This window comes from Rattus rattus, chromosome 3 (assembly GCF_011064425.1).
Source record: "Rattus rattus isolate New Zealand chromosome 3, Rrattus_CSIRO_v1, whole genome shotgun sequence".
Taxonomy (NCBI): domain Eukaryota; kingdom Metazoa; phylum Chordata; class Mammalia; order Rodentia; family Muridae; genus Rattus; species Rattus rattus.
In genome coordinates this window covers 88,910,566-88,922,784 of record NC_046156.1, presented here as the reverse complement: position 1 = coordinate 88,922,784, position 12,219 = coordinate 88,910,566, and the positions used below count along the sequence as shown (strand labels likewise).

The window sequence follows — 12,219 nt, the reverse complement described above, 5'->3', positions numbered from 1 at the left end:
GCCTCCTAGGCTATATTTATAGCCTAATTACATGGAGGCATCTGACGATTAAACTTCCATTGGGAACTTTCCAAAACAAGCACCATGTCAAATGTACTTTACATACACTGAGTCTTTTCTGAAGAGTAACTGGGAAGTAGGAAGGCATATGTCTTCATTAGAGAATTAGATCATCAAGCACTTTAAATTAATTGATAATTAATTAATTAATTAAGATGCAGTCTCACTGTGTAACTCTGGCTGGCCTTGAACTCACTACATAGATCATGCTGGCCCCAAACTCACAGAGATTTGCCTGTTTCTGGATCCTCAGTGCTGGGATTAAAGGTATGTACCATGGTCTTAAGTATGTTTATCTGTAATTTGCAAAACCAAAGGCAGTGATCTCAGGAAGTGGGTCTTGCTAACCGTAAGCACAGACAAATGCAGAGAGGGATTGGATTGATGGAAATCCTGTTTTAAACTCTGGAGTGAGCTAGCCCTTGGCAGCAGCAATGAAAAAAAGAGGCCTTCTTAACCAGTCAGATTGCATTCTTTTTATAATGCCTCTGAAGCGGGATCCAGTACAAAAACAGAAGATTCTCCCCTCATGTGTATAATGTCATCATTACAAAGCAAGAAGAAAATAAACTTCAGTGCACTCAATTTTTGTGCCTTCTCCCCACACATATAATTTGGAAATCTCTCAAATGAAACAAAAAAAGTCAAACATTAGGCAAAAGAGCAAACAGTTCATGTAAGTCCTCAGAAATCACCAACAAAGGCACTCTGTCTCAAAACTATGTCTAGACAGCCCCTCCCATATCAAAAGCCACAAGCGCTTCTGACGACAGACAGCAGGGTGTGTATAAGGGTCTGGGGGCCAGGATGACACTGGTAAAGAAGAATCCCACGGACCTAACAGATAACAAACAACTTCTGCTATGCAGTGGCTGGGCTTCATTTCAAAGGCAGATCCGGGCACAGCAAGTCATTTTATCTTTAGAGTTATTTGGATCACAGAGCTGCTAATGGGGTACAGGCAGAGAAAAGTCCTATGGTCACCATTCTCCAACAAGTAGGCCACTTCACCAGCAACTGATAACGCCACAGCCCATGACAGAGTTTGACCCTCAGCATCAACGTAAGCAGGCTGGTGGGAATGCTACCTTGCACGTGCAGAGCTCGGGGAACAGACGGAGGCCACTGCATTGTAGAAATGAACATACTCCTGCGAGCTACCACAGCTCGCTGTGGATGGGAAACAACGGGGCCTTGTTCCGTGAGGCCTAGGGTTCTATTCTCAGCTTGACTGGCACCACTTGAGCTCTTGGTGGAGACTTTCCTTTTGAAAGTGCACTTCGGGAACCTTTGCCAGTGTTTTAAAATTGGAAAGAATAGAGCCACACAGAAGAGATACAGATCCAGGGCCGTAGCACCTTTGCACTCAGGTGCTGAATTCAGCTGGAGCCATAGAAAAGCAACAGTCTCAAGAGATGCCCAACCTCATTCATTAAAATAGAGCTCCTGGGACATTCACCCAGCCCCATCAAGCAGACGGACGGACGGCTTGATTCCTACTAGTACAGCCATGTAGGAATCTTATCGACACAATCAGCTGGTTTTCCCAGTGGGTTTTCTGATAGGTGAGAAGAGAGAGGGTCTGTGGGTTGTCCCATCTGTCACATTTCATTCTCCTGTCCAAGGACGGCGTCCAAAAGCCCACTGGACAGAAATATGGTTGCTCAGGAAGTCACCGAATAGTTACTGCTTCTGAGCCCATACTTCACTTCACTCAGTAACCATCACTCGAGTGTACCTACTGCTTGCCAAGGGGTATTTTAGGGGCTGGGACTAGCTCAGTGACAAAACAAAACAAAGCAAAACAACTGCAGCAGCAGCAACAACAACAATGCAAAACAATTTGGGGAGGGAAGACACACACAAACAATGACCAATGTAATTATGGGATAGTTTGTTGTCAAGAGTTAAATGCTGTGTGGGCTCATGGTGATGATGCACTTGCCACACAAGTATAAGGACCCTGGTTAGGGTTCCCAAAACATACATGAAAGCTGGGTAGGTGTGCTAGCCTGCCTACTATCCTGGAACTTGGAGGTGGAGAGAAGGGCAAGCTGGTTAGCTCTGGTTTCGTCAGGAGATCCTGACTCAGTAACTAAAGTGAAGAGCGATAGAGGAAGACACCCAGTGTCAACCACTGACCTCCACACGCACACCTAACACACACAGGCCAAATAATAACAGAGAGCGATGCGTGGTATCGTCTCCCGCAGATGATAATATCAACTGGGGCTAATGATCACATGATGTTTCCCATATCCAGAACAGTTTTTTTATTTATTTAGCATCTGGTTATTTACTCATTAAAACAAACCCACAAGGCAATTACTTCTATAATCTGCACTTTATAGATGAGGCAATAAAAGCACACAAGTGTTAATTTGCCCAAGATCACCCTATAGGTAAATTCATGACAGAAAGAGGATTGCTTGTTGAGTAAAGTTTTTGCTTTATAAAACCAGCCTCCCCAGTAGGAATTCTGAAGGAAACACTCTGAGCCATCCTAGGTCCTTTGGACTCAAAGCTGTCACACAGTCTTGACTGGGGAAGCCTGCACGAGCAGTGTATGCACAATCAAGCAGGCTAGTTCTTTTAGAATACAGAAAAATACGTATTTCCTAGTTTGTGGGTTACTTCTGGTCCCTTTTGTACCCATTGACAGCCATCTTGGATTATTTCATTCACTGGCTCTCCCCCAGTGGCAGCTGAGCTGAGACAGCAGATAATGCAAAGATGATTAACATATGACCCCAGGTCTTCTAAGCAAGGGAGTTGGGAAAGAGTGATTTTTGCTGCCTCATAAATGAGGTTTTTAAAAATAGGCACTGGCTCCCGACTTCTGTTAACTCTCTGGAGTTAACATTCTAGTACATCGACTTTGCCAAATATACTGGGCCACGTTTTCATCCTCAGCTGCCCCCTCCAAGTGTGTCTTGGAAAGCAGAATGTCTCGTGTATCTTTCCCTTCATGGTTTTTCTAGGAAATGGGTAATGACTGAATCCACATAGCAACTTGGAAGCCTCAGGTACATTGTGGTTTGAGTTGGGAGTTCTACTTCATGTCTATACTACATATGGAAAACTTTTGGACTTTCCTTATGTGCACTCACCAGTCTGCAGTAGAAGACTTAATATTTTTGTCTCCTACCTGGAGTAACTGGATACCTGTTTCTATTGGCCTACAAGACTGTGCATTTATTTGCAGGTTACAGACCACTATGCCTACCGATCACTGATTGAACTGCAATTGCCACAGGCAAGCCCTTCGTGTGCCATGCCACCTTGATGTCTCACAGTTCCAAAGAGTAAGCATTGGTTGTTACCTTTAGTTTACAAAGGGGCAAAGCAGAGACTGAAGGGAAGGAATTTGCTGATTTCTCATCTGTAGAATGGTCTCGTATTGACAGTACATAGTGAATAGACTTAAACATGAGTTAGTCGGGCTGGGGAGATGGCTCAGTAGACAATAGCTCTTGTAGTACAAGCATGAGGGCCTGAGTTCTAACCCCCTAGCATCCACATACAAGTCTGAGTACAGCTAAATGTGCCTGCAATGTTCATCTCCAGACTGCGAGAGACCATCTTGTGAGAAAGTAGAAAGCGACAGAGGACACCTGCCATCTTCCCTTGGCCTCCCTAAGCATGCTCTCATGCCTGCTGTGGTACTATTTTGAATTTTTTACAGTAGAGCTCACATACAGCAGGGACTTTGTAGGATTTTCCTCAGTTGATTAGTTAGCAACCTGCTAGCTTAGCTACCAGTGGTCTGTGGTGTCTTTTTACAGTGCAGAATGAGCACGAAAAGATCGCCTCTGAGTTCAGAGACACCATGTGTCCCCATAAGCTGCAAATTCAGTGTCCAATTGCCCGCTGCTGCGCACCGACATACCTGTAAGATGCAACTCATGATGTCGGATGCGATTTTAGCGTGCGGAGTATCTTCGTCTTTCCCCGCAGGTCTCAGGTTGTGCTCCAAGCAGGAATCCCACAGTCCCACCAGGGCCCTGGCGTGCTTTTCAATGGATTCCGTCTCTCTGATGGCTGTTGTAATCCTCGTGATACAGATTTCAACCACCGCCTGGTCATTGTTATTAGTTTGATAATCCTATTTAGGAAAAAAAATAAAACCCTTTAAGTTAATAAGTACTCTAGAAGGCTGTCCATTAAGGGACACAGTACTGAGTTGTGTTAGAAATGATGACATTACTGGGTACTAAGGAGTGAGGCTGTAAAGTCCATTACAGTTGGCCTTCCTCTTGTGGAAGAGGCAGGATATACAGGCAAGCTCCAGTGTGATTAATTAAAAGGAGGTGGCAGCTAGTTGGAGGACCCGGATCCTTCGTAGGCACGCAGGTGACTCTTCAGGGCATTTCAGTCTCAAGTCACTTTGGGACAGAAGTTACGTTTTACAGTGATGTTTCAGTTACATGTATGAAAAAATTCAAATTACTCTACCACTTTCCTTATTAGCTTTCTCTCAGAGTCCGGTAGAACACAGTGTTTCATTTCTTTCTTTTTAGCTCAAATAAGTACTAAGCCCAAGTTAGCTTTCACCAACCAAATTTCCTTCCATCTCCTGTCTTTATTACTTCCCGGGTACTTTATCATCTTTATGAAGAAAAAATACGATCCCTTAATATTTCTAAGTGTGAAAAAACAAACATACACAATAAAAATGCTTACTGCTTTGAGTTGGAAAACAGTCTGACTGAAGACCACCATGGGAGTCTCACAGGACTGGAGACTTACAGCGTGGGCAAGCATTTGGACGCCTGAACTGGCAGCCAACTGGGAGTCTTCACTACTAACATTATTGTTTACTGTTATAATGGGGTGCAATAAACACCCGTATCTACACTGTGGTCATCTGTAGCCCAAATTTCTTTCTCCAGAAGAGTAATTTTCTGAGGCAAAGGACAGAAATCATTTTGAGGCCCCTAGTACATACTACTAACCTTCCTTCCAGAAATATCTAGCCAATTTAAATTCCTATCATCTGGGTGAAAACATGATCTCTTCATTGTGATTTTGCAAGAACAAAGTATTTTTAATTTTTGCTAATGTGACCAGCGGGAAATGGTATCCCATTACTGTTTGGCTTAGGCACTTCTTTGAACCATGATGTGTATCGTATCATCGTGTGTTTATCGGCCATTTGTATTTCCTCCACAGGGAATGGGACAAACAGCATTCAGTCTGTTTTTCTTTAGCATTTTCATTTTCTGTTTGATCTTCTTTTGGAACAATATTTTTTCCTACTAAGGATATTGAGGAAGCATTTGAGTTATAATTCTGTATCGGCTTCATTATTCCTTTTCAAAATTGCTATTTATTAACAGACCGATGGTTTAGACAGTTACATCAATCAAGCTTTGGAGTTTCGTACTTTTCCTTTCTAAAAATAGAAGCTTAAATTATTTACTTTTTTAGATTTAAATTTTTTATAAAGTTTCATTGAGATCTTATGTGTAGAGCTGTTTTTCACACATGTGCATCTAAGCAACACATGAGCGCCTGCAAAGGTAAGAGAGGGTATCAGATCCCCTAGCAGTTGTAGGTGCTTATGATGGGCCACATAGGCTCTGGCACCCAAACCCAACCAAGTCCTTTGGAAGACCAATGGGTGCTCTTAACCACTGAGCCACCCAGCTCCAAATGTCTACTAAGCTAAAAGGTAAGGCGTAGATATGTATGAAAGATGTAGCAAACAAGGTTGGCAGTGGAGAGCAGAGCCCCTGGGGCCCCGTTCCTCAACCTCTGGTTAGGTTCTCCAGTGCAAACCTGTCCCCGGTGCCTTGTGCTTTACAACGGTGTTCTTAGCAACTCAGAAACCATTCACCTTCTGTGTGAGGGAGTCTTTTAACTGAATTTTAAACATAATTTGCCTTTTTAAAATTCTACTTTTTATGTGTGTGAATGCTTTGCCTGCATGTGTGTTTGTGCAAAACTTCCATGCCTAGTGCTCCTGGTGGTCCGAGGAGGGAGGGTACTGGATTCTCTGGACCAATAGTCACAGATGGTTGTGGACCACCGTATGGGTGCTGGGAACTGGACCTGAATCTTTTGGAAGAGTAGACTCAGTGGTTAAGAGCACTTGTTTCTAATGCAGAAGATACAAGTTCATTTCTCAAGACTCACATGATGGCTCACAACCCTTTGTCCCAGGGACATAATGCCCTTTTCTTAGTTTTGTAGCACCCAAGCATGCATTATGGTGCACATGCATACATGCAGGCAAAACACTCGCACACATAAATAATAAAACAAATAATTTAAAAAAATCTCCATCAAGACAAATTTGTGCTGTCAATATACTCATGGGGCCATCCATGAGTGGAACATGAACATGAGTGACCTACCAGCGGTCATACCCTTAAGGAGAAACTGCCTCTCCCTCTCTCAGGAGCCATGAACTGCATGTACTTCTTCAGCTAGGAGCAGGAGTTTACATACATACACACACACACACACACACACCCTGGGCTGGAATGTTGGCTGGCTTAGTCTTGCACAGGTCTTGTGCAGATGACTACAGTTGCTGTGAGTTCATGAATTCAGGAGCCTGTCATGTCCAGAAGACACTGCTTTACTCATTCTTCCTGGCCTCTTGTTCTTACACTCTTTCCCCCTCTCTTCTTGAGCTTTATGTGCTATGGGGTGGGGTGATAGGGATCCACCATTTGTAGGAACCTCATATTTTAAATGAAGTAATATTGCCTGCCCCATCTGTGTCATTGTTTAAAAATATCCAAGAGAACTAGATTGGGCATGGGACAAGAGTGGACTGTCAAATAGATGTTTTGAAAAAGAGATGATCTCACTTGAAATTATCTGGAGAGAAAGCTAAGTTAATAGGAACACTAACTAATAATAACGGTAGTCCAGAAGGGATTTGGAATAAAAGGTAAATGAAAGGCAGGCTTGGGAACTTGGTAAGAAATTCTAGTGAGGAGTTCATGACAAAGCATGAAGCACAATGTTAGTCAGGAGTGTGCTGGTAGACAGGTAGGGAAAATGGTCATACACTGGGGACTGGGATCCAGGAAGGGCTGACTATTTTGTAAGTAACTCTGGGGAAAGGGATTGAGGCTTGCCTGACAAATGTTCTGATCGTACAAAGCTTAAAGTGATGACTGAATACAGAATAATGATGTGCAAGGGACAGCTTTCTTTGCACACGGACCTAAACACAAGAATGTGCTTACAACGGTTTAAATATAATATAAGTGGCTTAAAATATAATCTGGCTATTAGATATGATCCACCCAAAGTCTTAGATGATCCCAGGAGACATGTGGAAAATGTGTGCTATTGCTATTAGAATGGTATTTTAGAAGCAGAACACTTCATTTGATGAGCACTAGCAATGATCTATTACAATAAGAAACTAAGATGATTCCAAACAAAGGGGAACCAGAATGTTGAGAATGTTGAAGATACAATGAGGTCTTCTCAGAAGAGTTACATATAGGACTTCTCTTTAGGGATGAAATAAATGAAGTGTACTTGTTTGAGTGAGATTAGCTAGCTCAGGGGCCACAACAGAGACACAATCTGTAAGAGACTGTACCAGTGAGCTGGATGGTTTTCAGCAAGTAAGGCTTGACTCTGACAGTAATAGGGCAGGTTAGACTATAATCTAGAGTAATATTTCCTCTCTAAAAGCCAGAGCAGAGACTTGAGAACTACGTAAGACAAAAATTCTGAAACATGAGTTATCATTTTTATAATTGATAAATTATTGCTATAATTTATATTTCTATCACTCCAGTAGCACAATTTGTATAGCTTTCTCCATATACTGACAAATTGAGTTTTGCTGACCACAGAGTTAAGGGTTTTATGCAGGATGTCAGATGGTACAACCTTTCCTTGACACAAACACCTTCCTTATCATGGGAAAACCCATAGATAATAAGAATATTAAGCTGACAGAATACAGCAAATACATAGGCGAATGCCAGCAGCAAACCACTGAACTGAGAACGGGACCCCCGTTGAAGGAATCAGAGAAAGGACTGGAAGAGCTTGAAGGGGCTCGAGACCCCATATGAACAACAATGCCAAAGCAACCAGAGCTTCCAGGGACTAAGCCACTACCTAAAGACTATACATGGACTGACCCTGGACTCTGACCTCATAGGTAGCAATGAATATCCTAGTAAGAGCACCAGTGGAAGGGGAAGCCCTGGGTCCTGCCAAGACTGAACCCCCAGTGAACGTGATTGTTGGGGGGAGGGCGGCAATGGGGGGAGGGTGGGGAGGGGAACACCCATAAAGAAGGGGAGAGGGAGGAGTTAGGGGGATGTTGGCCCGTAAACCGGGAATAACACTCAAAATGTATATAAGAAATACTCAAGTTAATAAAAAAAATAAAAAGAATATTAAGCTGAAAAGGCAGCTCAGAAGAAAACTTCTCTTTCTGTTCTTAAAGATTTGAAAATAAGAATTGATCGCTTTAAAAACCAGGGTCATCAGGAAAGTGAGACCTGGACCAAGTTTAATATACCTAATAGGCAAGTCAGCCAGCTAGGCACAGTGGACTAAGTTAAAGGAAGGGGAGGAGGAGCTGGCACCAGTCCCCCCACGCCTAACACACTTAAATGATAACTCGCCCGTCTTCCCTGCTCTGTGGATAGGTGGAGGAAGTGCAATGCTGTGGAAGTTAGTAGAGAGGAGGTGTGAACCCTTGGCTAGGTGCTGTGCTGAGTGAAGGACTGAGTTCTACTGCTCCCTCCGCACTGCTGCTAGACTCAAGCAGCGACCTCACTGAACCACTGGGGACATATACCAGGACTCACCAGTCCTAAAGTCCTTCATCTGACATCTGTGAGGCTGGATGGAGAAAACAAAGGAAATCACAGGCCACTAGTGACCTCTGGTGGAAACGGCTTTCTAGTGACCTCTGGTGGAAGCTGCCTTTTGACACCTTAGCTACTCTGAGTAGGTTTGGTTTCCTAGGAAGATAAATAGCAACAGCATATTCAGCTGGTTTATTTCCAGACTAGTGAATGAGGAACCTGTTAGATATAGTACCCAGAGAGCGAAAACCTAGCAGAATTCTTTATGTTTTGATTCAAAATAAGTTGATTAATGGTCTGGAAAAAGAAATATGAACAAGGAACTGCTGTCATAGAGAAGACATTACCTGCATCAGAAGAGTGTTAGAGCGATGGTCTTTTTGGCCAGTGGGGAACTGGTTCATTAAGAGTGGAGAGCAAACGGACATGATGACAGGCATGTGAAACAGCCTCATGGTGTTCTGGTATTCCTGTTAAAGGTCTTATTATGGAAGGGGCTGTTTCCCCTGAAATCTGAGCACTCGTCAATGTCCCGAGGCCCACAACCCCCCTCCCAATGAGTGTCTGTGGTAAGTGCTGGCAAACAGTATTGAGTTGTGAAGATGTGGATGTGACAGGCGCTTAGTGGTCTAGGTCTTTGAAGTGGGACTAATCTCCAAGAAGGTCCAAGCCCAACCCAGAAGGTCAACATCAAGGGTTGGGGATTTAGCTCAGTGGTAGAGCGCTTGCCTAGCAAGCGGAAGGCGCACTGGGCACTGCTCATCTCTCCGCTTTGCGACGTGTTTTCAGAATATGTAATTTTGACACGGAGAGAAAACAAAGGCGGGGGAGACCTGATTGGAGTCTTAAACGTATGTGCTCATATTTGGGACTAATGATGGAGTTAAATTAAATGGAGACTGGAGGGTAGAAAATGAAGCAAAGACAAGAGTTTTAAAGAGAGCGAGACGATGCATAAGTAAACAGAATCAGCATCGTCAAGCCCTGGGCAACTGTCATTTCTGGCAGCAGCGCTCTGGCAGTCCGTGTCTCATCTTACCCGTGTGGCAGAGGTGTCACCTGCCTTCTTTCATTATTCAGCCTCCACCACACACCCTGCCTTGTTTGCTGATGCTGTTGTGCAGCTTGGCAGGTCTGCTTTTCCTAAATTTGTTACACCTCTCTTCTCCGTGTCATTTCAAGGGTGTAAAAATAGTCCCTAAAGAATCCATTTGTGAGAAATCCACTCTAGTTTGAGATTTCCAGCATTCAGGTCTCCATGAGTGGGCAAAAGCCGGCCTAAGATAACTGTTTTCTAGCTTGCTCAGTGTTATTATTTTGAAGATACCAATTAAACCACATACTATGTTTATCACTGACCCTTCCCCTTTATCGTTCCCTGGGGGGCACACGGTTTTTGGTCTGAGATTGGCCACTTGAGCGGTCTATTCTACAAAGCAATTTACTTACCAAAGATGAGCTAATTACTTTAATCTGCTCCAAAGCTTCTGTCAGGCTGTCTTCTATCTCAGCGTCATCTAAAGAGAAGAGGTCCCCAGCTCTTGAAAGATCTTTTTGTCCCAAAACCAATCTGAAAAGTTGGTGCATTGTGAGTTGGATCAGTTGGCTTTCTGTAGCTCCAGGGCCATGCTCTGTTATCCAGGGTTAGAGATAGAAAACCACGTAGCAGTTGGTACACTTCATATTCCATGAAGGGCCATAGTTCTTCAGGCCCTAAGGTCTCCTTTGGCAGTCTCTGTAATCAAAACAAAGGACAGAATAGGAACAGCAAAGGAATGGAGGTGGGACATCTCTATCTCTGTCTCTGCATATATATATATATATATATATATATATATATATATATACATACATATACAGAGAGTTGCTCTTGGTTGGTAGTATTTGAATGAGTTCTTTATTTTTCATATCAGAACATTCTTTTCTTTAAGAAATTATCAGATCTCCTCTGAATTTAATTTGAAGCTTTGAAACAAGAATGGAGGTGAAGCAACGAACAACTCTGTCAGACCTCTGCAAACATGTAGCAGCTGAGCTGCACTCATGAAAAAGGCCAGCGTAGAGAACCTGATGTGGGAACCAGTTCACTCACTCTCTTGGCTGCATGTCTCAGCTTTCCTGAAAACAGAAATGCCTTCTTACTTCAGTCTCCAAGGTTATCTACTTACTTTAATCCTGTGTACTCTCTAATGAAATGGCAACGAGATAAAGAGCTCTGCCTTGGTATGTGGGTTAGGAAGAACTCTATTAAAATTCAACTTGGAATGGTGACACTGCACACGGTAGTACTGCAGTGCAGGCTAAACAGACAGGTCTTTGGGACTGTGTATCCTCCCTTTATTACCTCAGCCAGAATGATACGATTTCACTAACTTCTCCACTATGGAGCAATCTGTAGAGAACAGAGAGAGAAGACAGGTTGGGTACTTGGCTGTTCTCTTCAGTTCCCTTCTGGGGCTAATGAAATTATAGATTGTATGCATTAGTAGATATGTTAGCTTCATTTAACAGCCAGAGATGATCAATGACTTCCCTAAGGTCCCACAGTCATTATTGTGGGGCTAGTCTCCTGCTTTCAGGTGAGTGGGCTTCCCACCACAGTTTACGGTGAAGTGGAGTCTCTTCATGCGTGCAAGTAATTTGCGATGCAGTCACTTTCTCAGAGAGTAGGAGCCCAGTGTGAGTTACTTAACAAGAGCAGTGGATGATTTTTGACCATCATTTCCGTGTGAATGAGCTCCTTGGGATGAAAGTGAAAAGACAGAGGGCACTGTGGTCCCTTGGACAGTCCCAGATTGCCCTTGTGAGCTACTGCTGTGGGGGCACCTTTCTATGCTGAATCAGTCTTAAGGTTCCGAGATACTCTCTATTCACTGTGGGATCTGAACATGAGCCAACTCTGTCACAGGATATTCAAGTCAATCTATCTGTGGTATGTCAACTACTCATGGGCTAGTTTAAAAAAACGATTTCAAGGGCATCATTGTCTGTTGATTGTACCATTTTTTATACTGCCTTCCAGTTTTAGAAAGATAAGTTCCACTCTGGCCAGGGAAGCAGGTAGGCTAACTTCAAATCCTTGACTCTCCTTCTGCTCCTTCAAATCTAGTCCCCCAGCCTCATCCACAGTCCCGCAACCTGCTGCAGCTTTCCTTCCATTCTGCACCCATCTCCTGTGGATACCATAGATCTTTCCTTTCTAATCTACCTCCCCTGAACTATTTGCTTGGTCCCAGCCACCACCTTCAGAAGGCCCTCCTGGAACCCACAGGACATTCTTCCTAGGCAGATAAGAAGGTGAACTCCATCTTTTCCTTGATTCCTCCGAGTCTCATCCCCAGTCTCACCCCCAGCTCTA

General features: G+C 43.5%; 1 protein-coding gene across 1 annotated transcript in view; it reads right to left on the bottom strand.

Moving 5' to 3' along the window:
- Veph1 (ventricular zone expressed PH domain containing 1) overlaps positions 1-12,219 on the bottom strand; it is a 773,456-nt gene that overhangs the window by 746,280 nt on the left and 14,957 nt on the right. Inside the window, exons 2-3 of the mRNA XM_032898283.1 lie at positions 10,311-10,596; positions 3,950-4,165 (exon numbers count right to left, since the gene is read on the bottom strand). Of these exons, the coding sequence (XP_032754174.1) occupies positions 3,950-4,165; positions 10,311-10,448 (354 nt within the window). The 5' untranslated portion in view covers positions 10,449-10,596. The remainder of the gene's footprint in view (positions 1-3,949; positions 4,166-10,310; positions 10,597-12,219) is intronic.